The sequence below is a fragment of the Grus americana genome, chromosome 1, assembly GCF_028858705.1.
Source record: "Grus americana isolate bGruAme1 chromosome 1, bGruAme1.mat, whole genome shotgun sequence".
Lineage (NCBI taxonomy): Eukaryota > Metazoa > Chordata > Aves > Gruiformes > Gruidae > Grus > Grus americana.
Genome location: NC_072852.1, coordinates 51,652,011 through 51,673,840, shown reverse-complemented (window position 1 = coordinate 51,673,840; position 21,830 = coordinate 51,652,011). Strand labels below are relative to the sequence as shown.

At 47.2% G+C, this 21,830-nt stretch overlaps 1 protein-coding gene across 1 annotated transcript in view; it reads left to right on the top strand.

Moving 5' to 3' along the window:
- The first annotated feature begins 1,894 nt into the window (after nt 1–1,894).
- Nucleotides 1,895–21,830, top strand: part of TMCC3 (transmembrane and coiled-coil domain family 3) — a 147,187-nt gene continuing 127,251 nt past the window's right edge. Inside the window, exon 1 of the mRNA XM_054811820.1 lies at nt 1,895–2,076. Coding sequence (XP_054667795.1) covers nt 2,065–2,076 — 12 coding nt within the window. The 5' untranslated portion in view covers nt 1,895–2,064. The remainder of the gene's footprint in view (nt 2,077–21,830) is intronic.

Sequence of the window (21,830 nt, the reverse complement as noted above, 5' to 3'; positions counted from 1 at the left end):
AAACTAGTAATTATATCAAGCTTACACAATCAACCCTCACACAAGAAGGACACATGCACTTCAGTGAGAAATGTCCGAAAGAAAGGAAAGTTTGAGACTCTGTCGCAACCAGGAGTGACAGCAGATACATTAAGAGGGGATGTGTCGCGTAGCATTTTACACCAGGCAGTGGACAAGAAGAGTCAATGGCTGTAGCAGGTAGTATTCTTAGAAACATCACTGATTTCTGTGAATACTCATCTACAGTGACTATGAAAACATCATGTCATACCTATAATACAGAAATCTTGACAAAATGAGGATTTGTTGATTTTTCAGAAGAAAGGAGAAAGGGAAGAGGCAACCTGAGCAAGTGAATAGAAGCATGACTGAAGCCTGTATAATCAGACCTGAGAGAGAAGTAACAACCAGCAAGCATCATGAGACACAAATTAACATGCTAACAGGAGCCCAGGAAATGTGAGCCCAATAGCTGTCACCAGCAATGTAACAACCGTTGGTTAACCGTAACCAGCATAAAAAACCACTAGTCACGTAGGTTCCACTCAAGGGACCCCCCCCCTCCATTTTAGCACCTTAATGCAACATTGTGCTGAGTAATATCTTACGCCACAAGATCAAAGGCAGCAGCACCTGACTCCGTGCAGCATTGCAGATGTGATGGCTGAGATTTGATGGCCGAGTACTGTGGTGTCACTCCCGGCTCTCCATGACATAAGGTTATGAACTCTGTGTTAACCTGCCACCTAATATTCAGTCACTTCAGCTAAAATGCTCCTGTCAAACTAATTCCAAATGTAAGTGCGATGACAGTTTGCTCTAACTTCTTTGTCTCCTTTTTACTTACTAACTGGCTTGCTGGAAATGAATTTACCATGGGTCACAACATGCTCACAGGACTGAAGTTTTATGAAAAGTTCTTTGAGAAATATGAGGATACAGGGAAAACTTGAAATAATGGGTTGCTCTGAGATAAGCCACATCTTTCAGAATCCAAAACGCATGGTCCTGTCCTCCCGAGATACGGCACAACCTGCTGCTCCGTTTTCCAGGTTCGGCTGCTGGGCGCACAGACTCAGCTGGGGGGTGTGTGTGTGCAAATGTAACATGCCAAGCAATGATTCACCTCCACACACCGGACAGCAGGAGGACCAGGTTCTTGCATTTAATGTTAATATAGAAAGTACGTTATAATTAGCGCTAAATACCTTTTGTGATCGGCTTCTATTTTAACTTGAGAACAGCTTGTAGCTCTGACGGTGTACTACAGCTTGCAGGAAAAGTAAATTGCTCCCGGAATGGGTGTATTTTGCTTTGGGTGAGACTTCCTTCGTTATGGGAAACCGGAGCACCATGACCACGTACAGAGTGTTTGAGCACCAGACCGGGGTGGTCCAAGGGGCTTCCCACGGCGCGGATCTGGCCGGGGCGATGAAGCCCTCCAGCCTGGCATCTCCCTGCTCCCCAGGAGGAGAAGCAACTCTCAGCCCTGCCCTGCTCCAGCCCAGCCCAGCCAACGCTGCACAGCTGGAAAGCAAGCGGCTGCAACGGGGACGGAGCCCCGCGCCTTGCTTTCCGTGGGGTGCTGCCGCGGCTCCTCAAAGTGCTGCGGGCGCCCACGCAGCGTGACTGAGAGCCGCCCAGAGCCAGGCTTGGTCCCCCACTCTCCCGGGTCAGACCACCCCTTCAGCCACCGCTGCCCCAGCTCCCGGCAGCGGGCGCCCGTTCCGGGCGGGGGCTACGGCCGCTCCCCTGCCCGCGGCCGGGGGAAGGGGCCGGGCGGCGGGGGCGGGTGGGCCCGGCCCCCCTCGCGGCCGCGCTGCCTCGTGGCGGGCGGCAGCCGTCGCGCCGCCGCTCAGTGTGGGCAGGCGGGCGGCGCGCACGGAGGGCCGCCGCGCCCGCGGGCTCTGGGCACTGCGCCGCCGTGCCGAGCCGCGCCGGGGCGGGCCGGGGAGTGCGCCCCGGGGCGGCCGCTGCAGCCGCTCTGCCCCCTGCATGGCCGTGCCGTGAGGGGCGGGAGAGCGCGGCGCCGTGGCGGGGAACCCCCGGCGCTGTCTGCCCAGCATGCTGCGGAAGGTAAGAACTCCGCGCTGCCCCGCCGGCCGCCGGAGCGCACACCGGAGCGGCGGCCGGGAGCGCGGGGCCGCCGCCGAGCCCCGTGAGCAGCGACCGGCAGTCGAAGCGGGGCGGGGTGGGGGGGTCGCGGTTAGCGGCGTGTCCGCCGGGGTCCCGCCAGGGGGCGCCGCGGTGCCGGGAGCGGCCCCCGCGGGGGGCGGTTGCGCCGGTCCGGGCGGCGGGGGGCGGTGCGGGCGCGGGGAGCCCGCCGGGCGCTGTCCATGGTGCGGAGCGGGGCAGCGGGCGGGCACGGGCGGGCAAACTTTGCCGTCCGCGGCGGGCGGCTCTGCGAGCGGGGCCGTTCTCAGTCTGGAGTTGCCATGGATGCCTGAGGCTGGCAGCACGCGCCTTCGGTTAGGGCAGCGCGGGGTGCGAAGGAACCGGGGTGCGGGGTCTCCCCGCAGGCCGCCGCCGCCGCTGGCTGCGAACCCGGCTGCGGCGAGGGAGGCTCGGCCGGCCGGTGCAGGGTGAGTGCCAAGTGCCTGGAGCCGCCCGGGGCTGCTTGGTGGAGCGAAGCGCTGCTCTGTGCATCAGCCGTGCGGAGGGACTGGCGGTCCGTGGCTCGCCTGCCCGCCGCTCTATTGTTCCTTGCACGGCAACAGACGATCCCTCCACTGTAAAATCTCGGGCAGGGAGAGGCTTCGGCGAATGGAACAGCTCTTCGTTTGTACACTAGGCAGCGGCGCTGTTTATTTTGTGTGAAGGCGAATGCAAGACTCTCATGACTGGTGAAGATGCTGCTGAAAGCTTTAGAAAAATAACCTGAAGGTCTGAGCTAAGAGTGGTTACAGAGCAGCACCAGATCCCACTTTGGAGCTGCAACCAAAAGCTATTAAAGTCAGTAGGAATCCTCTCCCTGTCATAAGAGGGTGTGCACGTAGACCTTCCAGCTCCTATCACAATTTTCAGTATTTCTTCCGAAAGGCAAGCTTTCCTTCTAGGTAGACCTGGGCTGCTTCCCATCATTGCTGGAAACTGGCTGTAACAGGAAAGTGCCAGTGTAGAAGGAGTGTTATCAAAAGAATGAGTCATGCAACTACTCAGGCTTCTTGTCCCGCTGTTGTTCCTGTCTTGCTCTCATTTTGTGTTATCTTCCCAAATTTTGTTGTTACAGCTTTGGGCCCGCTAGCCTAAGTGCGCAGTAGCTTAGACAGCTGGAGTAGCAGGACATCCCTCAAAGTTCGTGATAAAAGACCTGGGAAATCGCTAGCCTCGCTGCATGGTGAGTGAGGTGGTTGGAGCCTGGGGTCCTCTTCAGCGCTTCTGAGCCGCTGATCTGGGCTCTTGGTTTGGCAGAGCCCGAGCAACGGAGAACAAACAACATGATTTAGGATTTCCCTTTGTTCTGGGGAAGAACCCTGCCCTTAGCCAGGCTCCTAAAGCCTGGCATTGCTAATTTCTTTTTACAAATATTCCTGGATCAGTATTTTATACTGTTAGTGTTAATTACCCAGGCTGGGTAAGAGAAAGCTGATTAATTCTATCCTTGCATTGTGAATAATGTGGAACAAATGCTTCATTTGAATTTTACCTTCTTCCGCTACCCATCATACTCCTGCACTTACAAGGAGGGGGAGTGCAGAGATGGTCAAGATTTGAAATTAAAGGTTTATTAAAGGTCAAAATGACCTTGGGGATTGTGGGTACAAACTATTCAAGCCTTGTTTCTTTTTCATACCCAATTGTGCGACTGCCCAAGGGCTGAATCGGGGCTTGAGAGTTGGTCTACGCTGGCAGCCTGTTCTGTGCTGCACGTTCATGAGCCACCCATTGTAGACTGAATCCATGTGAATCATGGGCCACCTGTGCTAAATGCCTCTGCTGTACACAAGAACTAGAGTGGTGCCAGGAGAAGTTAAACTAACCTAACTTTAGCTTAAAGATGATTAAATTTGTAATTCCTAATTGTTAGGCAACACCTCAGGGCTAATGAAGGCTGCATGAAGAACCATCTGAGAAAGGGAATCTCCTTTTAGGCAAAAGGAGCAAGAAATAAAAAGAAACACAATTGCAGCCCTCACTTTGGATCATGAGTGCCCAGATCCTACTTTAGGCATCCCGTTGGAGAACCTTCCTCACTGAGTTCATGAATCACGTCCTTAGCATGTCTTGGAAAACCAGTAGTCATGTGGGCAACCAACAGTTAAAATTAATTTCATGCCATGGCTCTTTAGGCTGGAGTATGAAACCTCTGTGTCAATTGCTTTGTGTCCTCTTTATTCTCTGCTGTTCCAGAGGATTTTCTGCCATTTGTGACTTAGCATCCTGTGGTGGGTTGACCCTGGCTGGGAGCCAGGTGCCCACCAGAGCCGCTCTATCACTCCCCTCATTCACCAGACGGGAGAAAAGGTATAACGAAACGCTTGTGGGTCGAGATAAGGACAGGGAGAGATCACTCACTAATTATCATCACGAGCAAAACAGACCGAACTTAGAGAGGGAATTCATCTGATTTATTACTAGGCAAAACAGAGTAGAGCAATGAGAAAATAAAATCAACTCTTAAAACACCTCCCCCCACCCCTCCCATCTTCCCGGGCTCAACCTCACTCCCGGCTTCAACCTTCCCCCACCTCCAGCGGCACAGGGGGACGGGGAATGGGGGTTACGGTCAGTTCATCACACGGTGTTTCTGCCGCTTCTTCATCCTCAGGGGGAGGACTCCTCTCATTGTTCCCCTGCTCCAGCATGGAGTCCCTCTCACGGGGTGCAGACCTTCAGGAGCAAACTGCTCCAGCGTGGGGTCCCCCACGAGGTCACAAGTCCTGCCAGCAAACCTGCCCTGGCATGGGCTCCCCTCTCCACGGGTCCACCGGTCCGGCCAGGAACTTGCTCCAGTGAGGGCTTCCCACGGGGTCACAGCCTCCTTCAGGTGCCTCCACCTGCTCCAGCGTGGGGTCCTCCACGGGCTGCAGGTGGAATCGCTGCACCCCCTCATCCTTCCTCCATGGGCTGCAGGGGGACAGCCTGCTTCACCATGGTCTTCACCACGGGCTGCAGGGGGATCTCTGCTCCGGCGCCTGGAGCTCCTCCTCCCCCTCCATCTGCACTGACCTTGGTGTCTGCAGAGTTTCTTACATCTTCTCACTCCTCTCTCCGGCTGCAAAAGCTCTCTCTCTAAGTGTTTTTTTTCTTCTTAAATATGTTATCACAGAGGCGCTGATTGGCTTGGCCTTGGCCAGCAGCGGGCCCGTCTTGGAGCCGGCTGGCATTGGCTCTGTCAGACACAGGGGAAGCTTCTAGCAGCTTCTCACAGAAGCCACCCCTGTAGCCCCGCCGCTACCAAAACCTTGCCACGCAAACCCAACACACATCCCCTTTTTGATTTTATATCTGTCAGGACGGGAAGATAAACTAGGGAGAAACCTCTGGTTTTCTATTGTTCTGCCTGCCGCGTGATTTTATGTCCAGCAAGAGGAAGCCTAACATTCAGGACCTCTCTGACTTTGCTGTCCCTAAATGCAGTTGATGTTTCATTGATTGCTTCAAAAATAAATTAAGCTGGAGTGGACTGGGCCACTGAGATAGAAAGCTGAAATGCTTGCACAGAATTTAGTATGGGTCAACAGCTCAGTGCTAAATCCACACTTTCCATTTGGATCAAGTTTTCCAGTGCCATCTACGCTCATAAAGGAGCAATAAGTAGAAGAGTTGTTTTGGATGTCTCAGAAGCATAGTAAAAACCTGGGTTTTGTTGCTAGAGACAGATGAAATAATGTCCTTGCCCTTTCTTTTGCGGGTGTACTGAATTTCAACTCTAACATGGAGAAAATGGACCTGTGAGGATGGGTGGAATCAGTGAAATGTTAGTGTCCCGGTGGAGCTGCTGTTGAGTTGGGGGGGGGGGGCGGGCTTTCCCTAACCTGAGCCCTTGGATTGTCAGCTGAGCTGATCTCTTCAAGGAGCCTGCCTGCTCCCTGTGCGTCAGTCACCGAAACAGGGTGCGATCCTTCTGGCAGTGGTGACCTGAAGCCAGCAGTACTATGCAGGTGCTGGCAGTCCTGTGGCTTCAAGAGTGACACAGTGATGCTCTGTGCAACCTCCTCTGCACTTTTGTTCACCAGTGCAGAGGCACATCTTAGGCAGACGACTCTCCATGTGTTCCTCAGGTCCCTGCTGTAGTCTGTGGAGAAAAGCAGAGCAGCTCAGGCTAAGAGACGTCTGGCACTGTATGCGTCAGAGCTGTGCGGTAAGGATGAGAGGCCACCACGGGAAAGGACGGGCAGTAGCAAGACACTGCTAGCCTGCTGCTTCCCGGGCTCTCTGCTGAACCTGGAGCCTAGCTCAGCTCAGCTCAGCTCAGCTCAGCTCAGCTCAACTCAGCAGCTCTTACCGAGTGCTCCTGCTAGGGAGCAGTTTAGACCTCCCTGCCTGCCACCCCCTCCCCTCCTCCTGCCCCCTCCAGCCACATATGTCCAACATGTCCTGCATGAAGGGAGTGCTTTCTGCAGTCCTCTGAGTACTAGTGAGGTCAAGGTTTCCTAATTATCCTAACACTCTATTTGACATGCTTTCCAGGAGTTTCATCCTTCCAGAGAGCGTGCCCCCCTCTTGTCTCTACAGCTCTCTTTTCAGACTTGAGAAACACGACAGCTGTATGTACAGAGTTTCCTGGCCATCACTGCTTTTCCTCCCTCTTCAAGCTGTTCAAAATAATTAAAGATGACATAGGCATTTCCAAGTACTTTATTGCTTGAATGAATACACATTATTAAGAACACCATTGCGTAGTATCTAGGTGCTGCAGCTGGATGTACAGCTAATGTCAGCTGAGGTTGGTCCAGTTGATTTCCTTCCAGGTGAAAGACCTGATTCTTTTCTTTTTTCCATATGCCCCTCACTTTTCACTCAGTTTCTCATTAGTAAGAAAATACTAATGCAAGTATAAGCAGGAAGAAGATCCCTGAGGTCTTTTTTCCCCTGTTTTTACATACCTCCCCCTGAAACCAGGACACTGGTCATTCAAATAAAATAGACTGGCATTCCAGATAATAGAGACAAGCTGTCTATTAGACATTGCAGGAAGGGAGAAACAGTTAAGAGAGGGGAGACTACATTTCCAGGCAACGGATGGAAAGCCAGTTCTCCAAACCTCAGCATTCTTGGCTCTTTGGACTTGTTTCTCTTTCAGCTTGTCTTGCCAGATGACCTACCTATCTTAATTGACCGTATTAGGAACTAATTTAGTCAGCCTAGACAGTCCTTCACCAGATCGCTGGTACGTATTAGAGATAAATTCTCATTTGTATCTGCTTTTATTAGCTTTTTGAATAGCAGCTCTGTGTATCTTGTTCATTTTCGCTGGGGAAAACAAATTCACTTGTCAAATTCTGCTGGAGTTATTTCTTCAGGCAAGATGTACTCACGCTTGGAAATTAATGGAAATCAAACACGTCAACAAGAAATTAGTATTTAGGTACAAGAAAAAGATGAAATTAGTACGGGCAGAGTATACGGAAAATCCAGGCTGGGCTAACTAAAGTGTGTAATAAAGATGAAATTGTGTACTACTTCTGTTTTTATTATATCATTTAATGTTCTTAGGTGGTTTTGGCTCTGACACTCAGTAATCAGTAGCCACTCTTGTAGGAGGGAAAGGGAACAGCCTTGCTTGGTAATGCCTTGTTTAATTCATAAGGTAGTTAGGAGGGACATATATACCTTGACAGGTACAGATCAGTGCTAGGTCTTGCTATAGATTTTATTCACCAGATGTTTGAGCAGAACGACAGCTTGATTTTTAACCAAGTTGTCATTGTCTGGTCTTTACAACCTCTTGGGCAAAACGGCACATCCTGGGATAATTTGGGCTAATGGGAGTGGGTTGCACCCTAGCTCTGCTGGGGAAAAAAAGTGCCCATTTGGTGGTTTTAGTTGCTCAGAGATTGTCTTCAAATAGTATATAGGACTGTCAGTCAAAGACTACATTTCAGGGTTGAGGTAATAATGAGATTTTCCTTATTCAGCTATTTTAGAGGCTCTACTATTTTGGCTACCCTTGGGGAATATAAAATGTGTTACCAGTTAAATCCATGACAACAGATCACTTACTGAAGCATTAGATTTAGCTGAGCTAACGTGCAGGCAATGGAACTGGTTAAGACACAGGCCACCCTGGCATGAGGGAGCACTGAATAAATCCTTGCTCCAAACACAGCACAGTGGGGGCTTGAATTGGGGGTCTCTGGTCTTTGGGAGAAACAGGACAGACAGGCAGTCAGAGATTTCTGCTAGAGCTTGGGCAGGCTGTGACTGGGGGGTGGTTAGGTGGGTTTTAGTGGATTTTTAGTGAACTTAGGTGTCTGGAGGCATTTAAGTGCCTAAAAGGTTACATGATTTGCGAATGAGGATTTTGGTGGGACATCAGCGTCGGGTTTGAAGGACTAAAGATAAGAGGATTTCTTGCCTTTACCTCAAGCACTCCTATTTGCTAAAGAGTTCATCTTTCCCATCACTGCTGCTGCTGTGGGAAAATGAGATTGAAATGGCTGACGTGCTCTCAAGCGTCTCTCTTACTGGTCGTATTTTTATCTACCACCTCTGTTGGTAAGCAGATAGGAGAGCAAGGTGTAAATGGCACGGGGAAGAAGAATTAAGGAGTGACTGCTTGTTCACTGTCTCTGTCAGGAGAAGAACTGGGGGTGGCAAATGAAACCGTCAGGCCCCAGGTTCAGAGCAGAAAGATGTGCTCCTTGTTTAGCCGTGCAACTCCTTGCCTTTGGGCAATCGTTACACGATTATTCTGGTCACGAGAGTCTTCCTGAGGCATCTGCTGTTGGCCACTGTTTCAACCAAGATACGGTCGTGGATATACCATAAGCCAGTATGCTCCTTAGAGTCCAGCACCACAGGACCAAGCTTTGTTTTCTCCTGTGGTTGCTGGTGAGATACTGAGCCTATAAGAGTCATACTGTTGATTAAGGAGGTCAGCAGAGAAATGTTTTATGAGTCTATGTCGACTCAGAGAATATATGCGTAGCATAAGACTGAAGCAGTGGGAAAACAAATGGAGGAAGATTAAGATCTCTTCGGTATGTTGGCTTCATTGAACTAAAAACAGAAGGATTTTTTTTAAAGTAATTTCTTCTGTTTGTGATTCCCGTTCAGGATGCTGGTAGGTCGGAGTGGCTGGTTGCACATTTCTTGACAGGCTGCCTGTGCCAGGACCAACATTCCTCTGTCTTCATGTTCTGAGCTGGGGACAAAGCAGATTTTAGCACAAAAGACACAAAAAAGGGCAGTTAATATCTTTTCCTCTATATGTTCCCCACTGCTGGAATGTTATCCTGGTGAGAAGACAATAAAATCTTAACTTTTAAAAATATATATGAAAAGAATCTGCAAACAGACATGCGAAAAAAAAAAGGGACAGCTGTGTCGATTGACCTTTTTGGTTGTGAGGAGAGGCGGGAAATTTTGCCTCCATTAACAAAGATGGTTTCCAAGTCTGCCCAGTGATAAAACTGTGATTTCCAAAGGGTTTTTTGGTTTTCATTGTTTGAGGTATGACTCTGCTGGGCTGAGTGGCCAAATAAATGGAGCTAATAGGTTCACCTTGGTATCAGTTCCTGGTAAGTAAGCCATGTGTGACTATTTGTTCCTGTCAGCCCTTCCTGCAGTAGTTAGCAATTAGTGCAAAAATGGATTTCTTCAGTCTGCTGCTTTACCACACAGCAGAGGTACATTCAGAAATTGGCATCGATGGTTTGTGTTTTGGTCTCCACGGCCACCTGTTTCCTCTGAGAGAAGCAGCGAGTCTTGCTTGGGTAAGGATGTGGCCGGTCTGTCCACCCAGCGCACCAGACAGTAACACCTCTCTTACAAATAATTCAGCTGAGATTGAGCAAATCTGGGTATTTCATGGACCGAATCATTTGATACTAGATTCTGTGTAGTTTGATGACAACTGAGGTCTCCTTAATTATAATATCCAGCTAACTGATATGGCATCTTGACTGTTCTGTGGTGGCACTTCTAGGCCAAATATCCCAAATGTTTCAGACCAGCAGATTATTGTGAACTGTTAACCCCTGTAAAACTATATTAATAGTTTTTCACTTGGAAACTGTTACACATTTCTGGTCTGTGCCCCATTTTCTGAAGCCTCAGCGATGGTTTGCAAAAAGCTCCAAGCATTCGGTGTACCTCCTCCTTGCTGCCTGAGAAGTAATTTCCATCTTGAGAAGATAAGTGGCACCAACCTTTAGTCTTGATATGATGATGCCTTCCCTGAAACAGGGCTTATGGCTCAGTGGCTTGGGCTTTGAGTTTGGTTAAACAGCTACTCTGTTTTTACTGAGCTGTTGACCTGATGTGTCAGGCAAAGTTGTTTGATCTTTTTCTGCTATGGTCTGTCTTGGGCACGTTGTTGGTGAAGAAACCTTTCCTTTTGTTGAAGAGTAAGAAAGACTTCCAAAAATCTTCAATAGTCTCCAGTTGTAAGGTGAAAATGGCTGGGGCTCACCTTTTCTGCCCTACTACAACATCTGCGTGTGCCCTGACAGATCTCATCTGGCTTCAGGACCTATAAAATTATGACACTGGCTTTTTGGTCACTGGTTTCCTGCTTCTGAACAATTGATATTAAACTCTTGTATTAATGTAGTCGAGCCTGACCTTCAATACCAGAAGCCATTATAAAAGGAAATGCTTCGCTGGCCCATATTATTCTTGTCAAAGCTGTTTTTAATAGAAAATAGGGTTTTGATTAAAAAAAACCAACAACAAACCAACATAGAAAATATATTTCTGCTGAAAATACTGATTTTTTTCTGAAAAACTAACCTCTAGTTGAAAAAATGGCTTAAAGCTCTTTATTTTTAATGGGAAGTCAAAATTTTTTCCAGAAGGGAATTTTTTTTCCCCCAACAGCAATATTAATGCTTGCTAGCTTGATTCAGATATTCTACTTTTTTTTTCAAATAAATTAGTATTTACATCTGGTTTTTCTTTTTTTATTTTTTATTGTTGTTCTTCTTGGACATTTGCTCACATATAATTATTCAAACCAGTAATTGAATTTGCAAATCTCCCAGTAGTTCTCCATCCTGTTCAGATGCTCTAAAAACTGTTCTATTACATGTTCTTTTTTGTCTTTTTCAGCTTATTTCTGGGCAGATGAATAAACACACTTTTTAATGCATTTCAATTATCTTGCTTTTTGTCAAGATATATTTTCAGATAACACAATTAATTAAAACTCCATTAACCGTTTAAAAAGGACATATCCCCTAGTGGAAGTCCTTTGGTATTGGCCTACTTGAGTTAATGAGTGCAAATGAATGTATGATGCATGTTGACTTTCTCAGAAATAAAGGGAGATTTTTGTCCTTTTTCTTGCTCTTGGATGTATAAAGGAAGCCTGAAGAGATGCCCTTTCCATTGCTTTTTACCATTTAGAGTCAGTCTATTTGGGTCTTCCTGAAGTTAGATTGCAGGGCTAGTCTCATCCTCTTTTCTCTTCTCTTCTCTTCTCTTCTCTTCTCTTCTCTTCTCTTCTCTTCTCTTCTCTTCTCTTCTCTTCACTTCTCCTCTCCTCTCCTCTCCTCTCCTCTCCTCTCCTCTCCTCTCCTCTCCTCTCTTCTCTTCTCTTTCTCATTTTTTTCCTGTTGCTGAAAGCAGGGCTGGTTATACAGACTTGGGATGCCTTCTCAGCAAACGGATTCCCTCTGACCTTTAGTAAGAAAGAATTAGGACAACTTTTCTAAGCTTTTTTGCTATTCGCATCCGCTCTCAGCAAAGGTATAACGGTGCCCAGCCTTGCAGCCGAGAAGCTGTGTCCAGCCTCAGAGGTTTTTTCCCTTCTGCTGCCAGACAGACCCGTTCCCATCCCCTGCCGTTCCCTTCCCACCAGAGCAGTCAGTTGCTGAGGATGCTTGTTCAGGCCATGGGAAAGCTCACGTAGACCAAGTTGTTTTTCTGAACTGCTTTGCAAGACAAAGAAAACTTTTCAGAGCAGGCTGCTTTCACCTCCGCTCCCTGCTGCCAGGTCAGCTGCTGGTCTGGGCAAACTGGATTTTTGTGGCTTGCAGAGGACCTGCAAGGGAAGGTCCAGCGGAGCACGGAGACTACCTTGATGAGGAAAGGGAGCAGGACAAAGGTCCTTCTGCAAAGTGGTAAGTGTTATATTACATGAATAAAGTTTGATTTTTTTTAACTACTGGGGAGAAGTGTAACCAGAGAGCTTTCTAGGCTGCAGCCCCGAGTGCCGTCACTGCAGAAACTATGTGGAATGAGCTGAGCATATGCAGAATAAAAAGTCCCTGGCTTTGGGGGGTAATAGAAGCCACAGTTTCCTGACAGTTATTTATCATCCCTCCTTTTAATGTGTGATCCAAAAGAGTTTTTTTATCTAAAAGGATTTTTTAACTTAGCCCTACAACAGGTGACTTCTTTTAACTACTGTTTTCAGATCCTAAAAAGTAGGAGTGTAGCTTTAGCAAGCAAGAATGTGTATCTACATACATAATACTCTGGTAATTCACACATTTTGGGAGAAAAAGAGCAGATTTATATCCTAATAGCCTGGCATACCAGTTCTAGAGGTGGGAGTGAGTAGTCAAGACTTCTGTACTTGGCACCTCTGCTGCCAGACTCTACAGAAATTGGAATAATTCAAGAAAAAGTTTAAGTTACTTTTATTCAGTATGTCTCTTACAGAAATATGGCAATGGTGGAGAATAAAGGAATTTTGAATCACTGGTAGTGGATAGTAATCTAATGTAAATCCACAGGCAGGTTAAGTTAATGTGTTCTCGGCTTGGTGCCCGGAGTAGGATGGGGGGGAAGGGATGGGAAGGGATGAATCAGCTGTGATGTTTTGCAAGATCCTGCCTTCGAGTTCAATATTGTCTTGTTTTCTTTGCCTGAATTTATTCCTGACAGGTGGTGACAGAATGTTTTCATTAAAGAAAGGCAGATACCTTCCTAGAATCACAAAATTCATATAAAGTCTCCTGTGGCAAACTAGTATTCAGACTTACAAGTGGCTGGATTCTCTTCGCTAATTCTTTAAGTCTTTGAAATTCCTCATTGCTGCCTGAAATCCTTTTTTTTTCTGGGCCCCATTCTCCAGCAGCGCAAGGACGAGAGCACACAGGCTATATCGCTTGCTGCCTGCCCCTGCCCGGAGGGAGGACAGCTGCCTGCAGGAAGTCTGGTCGGCCACCACGGGGTTGAGCCTTCTCCCTACGCAGCCTCACGCAGCAGTCGCGCTGACGTCCAGGTGGGCTGGGAGCAGTACCAGCACATCTCCCCACCTACTTTACACTGCCTGACATTGAATTACAGATCTGCTATGACATTCTTTTGCTAGACCCTCTGAGGTTAGGGTACAGTTTTAAAACTACTGTCAAAAGAGGGTAAGCTGGTGCTTTGACAGGCTGGCCATAGGATGCACTCCCATAACAACGTTGCTGTAAGAATAACACGTTATTAGGACTTGCAAAGGGTGCTTGTGCCTCCTTGGTACATGGCTGGTGGAGCCAGGGTAGATCCTGATGCTCAGGGAACAAACACATGAAGTTTGAATCTCAACCGCGCGGGTGGGGTAGCTGTGCATCACCTCATATGGCCTCGAGAGCTGGTTGCTCGAGTTTGTTGGAGCCTGTGCCACCTGCTCTGGTTTCTCAGTTGTGGTTCCCTGGTGAATTTAAATGAGAATGTGGGTCACTGTCAGACTGCAGCACTGCGGGGACAGAGGAGAAATGACTGTCTGTACCTGAGCAGGGTGGACAGTCAACCAGATAGCTGCTATTTCCAGCTTCAGGGCCAGGGACTGTGTGTGGGCCAGGTCTCCATGTACGTCCAAGTGGAGACCAGTGACAAGTGGCGTTCCTCAGAGGTCTGTCAGTACTGGGACCAGCGCTGTTTAACATCTTTATTGGTGACATGGAGAGTGGGTGGAGCACACCCTCAGCAAGTTTCCTGATGACACCAAGCCGTGCGGTGCAGCTGACACGCTGGAGGGAAGGGATGCCATCCAGAAGGACCTCGACAGGCTTGAGAGGTGGGCCTGTGCAAACCACATGAAGTTCCAAAGGCCAAGGGCAAGGTCCTGCACATGGGTCGTGGCAGTCCCAAGCACAAGTACAGGCTGGGTGGAGAATGGATTGAGAACAGCCCTGAGGAGAAGGACTTGGGGGTGTTGGTTGATGAAAAGCTCAGCATGAGCTGGCAGTGTGCACTTGCAGCCCAGAAAACCAACCATGTCCTGGGCTGCATCAAAAGAAGTGTGACCAGCAGGTCGAGGGAGGGGATCCTGCCCCTCTACTCCACTTTTGTGAGACCCCACCTGGAGTACTGCATCCAGCTCTGGGGTCCCCAACATAAGAAGGACATGGAGCTGTTGGAGTGAGTCCAGAGGAGGGCCACAAAGATGATCAGAGGGCTGGAGCACCTCTCCTGTGAAGACATGCTGAGAGGGTTGGGGTTGTTCAGCCTGGAGAACCTGTGAGGGTGGTGAGGCACTGGAACAGGTTGCCCAGAGAGGTTGTGGATGCCCCATCCCTGGAAGTGTTCAAGGCCAGGTTGGATGGGGCTTTGGACAGCCTGGTCTAGTGGAGGGTGTCCCTGCCCACGGCAGGGGGGTTGGAACTAGATGATCTTTGAGGTCCCTTCCAACCCAAACCATCCTATGATTCTATAGAGCAGGAAAGGAGAGAGGAAGAGGAGCTGCCTGATGAACCAAGCGCTGTTGTCATGAATCTTAGCAAAGCCGAGTGTGCTGGAGGCGGTTTTTAATTGCTGGTTCTGGTGTGCTGAACTGCCACCTCCAGAATAGCCTGCCTGTAAGAAGTGCCCAGGTGTTCAGGCTGCGTTTACTGTTCTCTATGGTAACTAAATTTAGACAGAATATAATTTAGAAATGAAAGACACAAATCACTAAATCAGAGGGAGGCATGGCATTGAATCAAATGAGGAAAAAGTAATACTTTCCCCAAGCTAAATAACAATCAGTTCATTTGTTCCTTGCTTCTGGAGCCCATTTTGATTTAATAAGCACATTTTCTTCCTTGGCACTGCTGCCGTAGCGATTTTGAAAGTATATGTGTGTTCTTAAAATTTCTGCTGTGCCTGATATCAGCATTGTTAACTTTACTCATGTGAGTGCTTGGTTCAGTCCCCTGGGCCTATGGAGGGATCGGCTTTGGCTGTCCTACAGGGCAGATTTTGGCAAACAGCTTTAGAGATGCTAACAGGGGGTAGTGGAAGGGGAGAGGTAGTCACCACAGGGCTAAGTGTGCACTAAAGACCTATTGCCTCAATGTACCTTAATGCTTGTAGGACTTCTCATCTTCACAGTGCTTATAAGCATTAAGGAATCCTCATGACACCACTGTGAAGTGATGTAGATGTTTTATCACTATGGTACATGAGAGGGCAAGAGATAAAATTTTCTTGTGTAAGGCTCACCAAAGAAGCCAAGGGGAAAACCAGTAGTTTTAAATGACTGTCTTATCCAAGACCAGTAGAATTTGTCTTTCTAAGACACTGCATTGTAAAAGCATACACTTGTGTAGGCACATGCATCAGGGCTCTCCTGAATAAAGAAATGTTCCTAAACTAGCACTTGGGAAGTCAGTGCAGCTTTGAAATAGCTGAATGATTCTACAGGGAAGACCTATCAGATTTTTATATTTGTTATTGAGCTTAGTAAGGTTTTTCATCCTAATAGGGTTTAAGATTAGAGCTTGTTTAGCACTTTCAGACTTTTCTCATGCAATTTCTCCTTCCCCATACCCCAGTTTGAAAAGGAGGATGGAGGAGAGGGTAAGGGACAGCACCTTCAGAATATATGAGGAGTGACGCTTGGGTCGCCGGGCAGCGGATGGGAGGACAGAGAGCAGCTGAAGGAGGTGGCTCGGGGCTGAGGATGCCTGACAGGGCTGTGGTCATGAAACTCCAGCTAAGGGAGGAGGCATTGCTGGGACCTTCGGAGTCTCTTCTGCTAGTTTTGCTGGAGCATCCTTGGCTGGGCTCTGTAGATCCTGGGCTTTGTCTGCTCCTACTGCCTGTTGTCATCCTTTTGTAGCCAGAGCCTTTTCAGCGTAGTTCCACCCTTGCTGCATCCACCTCCTCCCATCTGTATTCGTTCTCTGCTTCTAGCAGCTCCTTGGCAACCTGCCGCACGAGATACGATCTGCAGCCTCGCTTAGAGAATTACTCTACTCTGACCTCCTCTGTACTGCAGATTACTTCGGCTTCATAGGGCTTAATCCTGCAAAGAGCTAAACTCAAACTAGGCAACCTGAGCCGAGACTGCCTTCCCAGAGGTGGATTTCTGGTTAAAAAAGCAGCACATGTGGAAGTACATTAACCACTATAGGGTAGAAATCAGTATGATGAATTGAATTTTTCAAGTGAAGGCTGTAAAGTAATTCTAGCTGTATAAAATTGCTTTTTTGGGGGAGGATCTTCTTTCACAAATAAAAAGCTAAGGTAAAAATGAAACCCTATTTCAGTATTATTGATTCTAAAACACCGTAATGTATTTCTGTTACAGGTAGCACTAATGTTTTCTGATCAGTGGTCAGTGAACATCATTCAAGATTTTTTTTTTTTATGTATATAGAGAGAGCATAAATCTAGAGATGCATTGGAAGTAACATCCTGTAAGACAAATACTTAGGTATAGCAAAGAACTAGGACACAGATAATTATGTTTCTGATCAAATTAAGTTTCTGCATACTGAAATATCCGTGAAACGACCCTTCTGAGGCATTTTAAATGACATAAAAATCACCAGCTGTGTCCCTGCTGATTCTAATGCCCCTTGCTCTGAGCCCCGTGTGCTCTGAGCTCTGCAGCCTGACACCGTGACTGGTTCACAGAAAGGTTGACTGGGTTCATTTGCTCGCAGTAACGTCATTTCAGAAACTGTAAAGGCCATCTTTTTTTCTGTATCTTGGGTTACTCCATGGTAACCTCTTTATTTTCTCTCCTCCTTTGAAGGAGGTGCTCCCACAAACGCTGCCTCCCACCTATGGATCGCCCTGCTGTCCTCTTGGGGTCCATCCACCAGTGCTGCCTCCTTTCAGACTGCCTTGTCCTGCCCCGGCAGGCTCTGCAGCTCTGGCTTGCCTTAGCCCTGGTCCCCGTCTCCTGCTGTGTCACCTTTGCGTAGCTCTTCCCGGTTCCCTCAAGGCTATTCTGCTGTCCTCTCTGGTTCTCAGCAGTGCTCCGTGCTCCTTTCTGCAGTCACTGGGCTGAGATGGGTCCCAGATGTTTTCCTCCTCCTCTCCTTTCACTGAATCCCACTTCCCGAAAGCCCCCTCAGAGCCAGCGCCCTTGCACGGCGTTGCCCTGTGACTAGGACTTTGTGTACAGCTCTGTCTCAACTCTCTTAGACTGTTAGGATGCTTTTCAGATAATGAGGTATGAAAGAGTGAAACGATTTACTCTAAGAGCTGGATTAGATTCATGTATCACCTGTAAACTTGTCTTCCTGAAAATAGAGCAGAAGCAGATGTCCCAATTTCTGCTAATGCCATATTTTGATAATTTTTCTGTTAGCCGGCGGGACATGCTGCTACCCGGGAACCAGGCTCTGGCAATGCTTTGGCAGTTGTGAACCTCCCTACGCTCCCCGTGGGCTCTTCCCAAGGAGGTGGACTAATTGATTAGTAAAGTGTTTAGTTTCCCCCTACACTTTGATTTTGTATCTCGTGGGTTTTGTTTCCCCTTTTAAGAATGCCAGGCAGATACTGGTAATGGTGATTAGTGAGTCTGATGCCTTGGTAGTGTTGTTTGAGGTAAACACATGGGAATTAATTCATTCTGAGGAGTTCTGCGTAGTCCGTTGCCAGTATATTAAAAAGGGGGTACGTGAACTCATACGCTGAGCTCGCTCTGTTTGGGTGTCGTGCATTGCTACAACAGACTAAGAATTAGTATCTGCACGTCACGTTTTTGTAGTACTAGTTTAAACTAATTGAGCTGTGTATGATATGCCTTCTGGACTCTCACTCCTACTAGAAACAGCTGATGATCAGTGCCGGTGTAAGTTAGACATGAGTAAAACGCCGTTCAGCTAAACAGCTTGAATAACGTAACAAATGGTGCCATTTTGCATGCCTATTCAGAGCGTAGAAAATCAATCTGGTTGCAAAGCTGGAGCCCTGCCACTTGATTTGTGGGTTTCTAGCAGTTTCAGACCAGTTTACCTTATAGTTAGCATAATCACGCTGTCCAGTCATGGAGCACATAAACTGCACAGATTATGCTCGGGAATTACATTGTGGAAATACAGATGGGTCTGTTTAATGAGGTACAAAACCTGTTTTGCATGAAATGTATAAACTTCAATTATCCGTACGCCACAAGGGACAAAGGATAATTTTGATAATCATGCTTTCAGAAAATGACAGGAATATTCAATGCGATAAGCATTAAGAATCATGACCTCATCTGGGATAACACAAGGCTTGGATAATTGAAGTGCTTCTGTATCAGATTCTAAGAGTGTAATAGTATTTAATGTCTGGGCTCCAGTTCGGTAACTGCTATTAGTACCCAACTCAAAAAGATCTGTAAGAGCCAAGTAGGTCCAAGTGCTTCTCACTGCCACTGGTAGTCTTCACTTAGCTATTATCGGGGACAGAAAAGGAGAATTTGATAGCCCGCTTCTCAAAGAAAGCCGGTGTGTTATTTTTACACAGTTAGTGTATTTGCTGACTCAAACATAAATTAGTGGGCTTAACTTTCTCTGAAAGTTGTATTTTAAAGGGAAATCCTTTTTTTAAGGTTTGGAGCTCAGAGTGTTTTGGAATATTTTTCTTGCTCATTTAGAGTAAATCCCACTTCATTTGAATTAATTATTGCTCCTATGGTGATATTTGAAATGAAGACAATCTTGGATGTTCAAAACATGAAAAAAAAGACTAAAACTCATCATATGAGTCTTACTTATAGAATCTTATTAACTCTGCATGCTGATGTTCACAAGTTCCTCCATCCTCTTGCCTCCCACTATCGCTGCCTTTTGGTTTTTAAATGCATGAAGGGTTTTTCAGAGAACTCCAGTAGAAGTAAGCTTCACATTACCTCGCCAGAGTGGTAGGGATCAACTCAAAATCATCTGAGTTGCTACACACTGAAGAGATCTATGTTTACATTCTTTTTGCGTATTCTCCTGTTTGAAATACCAGTAAGTTTATAGTAAATGAGGACATCCTCATGTTTATATGGGTGGACCATTTTGGTTGCCAGCTGTTTTACCTGACTGCTTTGCATTCTGCCAGACTGTGTACGAGTGTGTCTTCTGCTCCGTGGGCAGGACGAATAGATGAATCCAAACAGATAGATGCATGGATGAATGGATGGATGGATGGATGGATGGATGAATGTTGTTTGTCTGTTGAGATGCAGCCTGGGTCAATTCACTGGCAATTGCACATCCTGAAGTCAGTCTGTAGCTGACACTGCTTCGTTATGCCACCGCACAGTGCACTTGGAAAGATGTCTGTGGCCTGTCCGTCATCTCACTGGCTTTTTGAACACCTTAAGCCATGGGATAAAAGGATGTCAGTGCAAGGTCACTACTGGGATGTAATGCTAGATCAAAAGTACCTGTAAGAAAGATGATGTCTAAGGCTAGGCTCAGATGCTCCTGCTATAATGTGTTCTTCTGCATAGCATGTGGTAGCTGGAGGTGGGCAAGCTGTACTTTGTGGTAGAGACTGCAAAAATAACAGTGGTTCAGGACCTTGCATGTTCATAGTAAAGGGCTGTCTGAAAGCTGAGGAGTTCTTTGCAGTGCAGGGGACCAGCTGGATACAGAAGATGACAGGGGGACCTGAACCCATGGCCTTGCTGTTTTCAGATCAGTTGGGCTTCTACATGACAGCCCTGCAGAAGCTTCTTCAGTTGGTGAGCATTTATCTTCTGACCCATTTCTTTTCCTTGTGCTATGAATAACTGGCACTGTACACCGACACACAACCGGCATCTCATTCTCTGTCTGTGCACAGGGTATTTGGCAGATATGAGCTGTTCAGTAGGGTCCTTATCTTTGCATTCGAGATTTGTTAAGATTCAGTCTTGCACTATTCTCTCCCAGATTGTCATCAATTCCTTCCTTCTTATACCTGGTTATAGGTCCCTTTTGCCATTCATGTAAAACAGTGCCTGCTCTACTGTGTTGTTGTACAACAGCAAATCAGTAGTCACAGGGGATCTCTGTAGCTCATTTTACCATAGCCACCATTTATTCCCTGTGACTCTGCTTTCCCAAACCCTCTGCCACTCTTGTCCTGCACATTAGAGGTGAAACAGAAAATTACTTCGTAGAAGAGCCTTTGTTCGCTGTTAATGTGGCACAGAAAAAGAGCAGAATCTTTATGGTATTACATACGAGAGGACAGTCAGTTGTGCAAAATGTGGAGGGGATCTTACACACACGAATGTACATTTTGAAATAGGAGGTGCGGTGCTTGAACAAAAGTATCTAAGACATTTTGTTTTTCAGGACAAAACTTGGCAATTTAAAAGTTGTTAATATATGTGAAAGTATATATGCCAATGATGTTAACCCTCACTGTATCACTGGGATTTCTGTAGGATGACATTATTTACATGATTTCAGTGGGAACTCTTTGTGTTCTTGTAGGGTATAGAAAGTGTCAGGGAAAATATTTGGAGGTAATGTTTCAAAGCAGTGCCACCTTATGGTTCATTTCAGAATGGGAACGTGTGGCCTCCCAGCCATATGTGGCTGGACTCTGACTTTCTGAGATAGTCACCTTCTGTGCTTCTGATGACAGGGGTCAGTGATGGCCTATAACTAACACTATCAGGACTAACTGCAGAGAAACAAATGCAATTATTAGCCTGCTTCTCAAAGAAGAGCCATTCCCTCTGTACAATTAACCATCCCACTGCTCACATGGGCAAAAAATCCTGCCCCAAGTCCTTTCTTCCCAGACCGCTTGCGGAGCTGCATGTGCAATTACTGTCTAGGGCTCCCGTTTCTGCGGAGACGTTGCGTTCCAACCCAATGTCACAACCTATAATCTCGATAGCTGCAGCCCATATTCATCATACCCACCCCTGCGGTCCTGTCGTTCGCGCCACAGTAAATAACCTCTGACTGGCCAAGAGCAGGAGGAAAGGCTTTGAAGTTCTGCAGCGCTGTTGCTCACCTAGATCCCTGATAGCTAAGCAGCACGGGTTTCATGGGCCTGGATGTGACCCTGTACCCAGGGAAGATGATCTTAGAAAAATCCTTGCAGAAGAAACCGGTCGTCTTGGTCTCTTCCTGCTCTTGTTCCAGTTTCTGGCAGGACTAGCTGCTGCCTGGATGCCAAAAGCTTGTCAGAGCTGCTTGATTGTGTGGCTGCACCGAGTTCCCTGGGAAGTCAATTACATATTAACGTATGCTCATGTGTTAATTACAGCTACTGGTGCAGCTTGGAGACCTCTTTTGTCTGCAATAGCCATAACAGTTTGCAAATAATTCTGGTTAGCCTGTGAGAGAAGGGTCACTGAATTACAGGGGAAAAATCCTGGTGATACTTTAATTAAATCCTACATTTAAAAGTAGCAGTTTCTTCCAACATCCACAGTGCATTAAGTGCCAGAAGTGGGATTAAGGAAGATGGGATTCCTCACTACCCTGCTGAATGCAGAGGAAATCCATTTCTCATGGAAATTGCTGTTTGAACTAGAATGAGAAGTGGCACAGGGATGGATGTGGCTGGAGCAGCTGGGACTAATG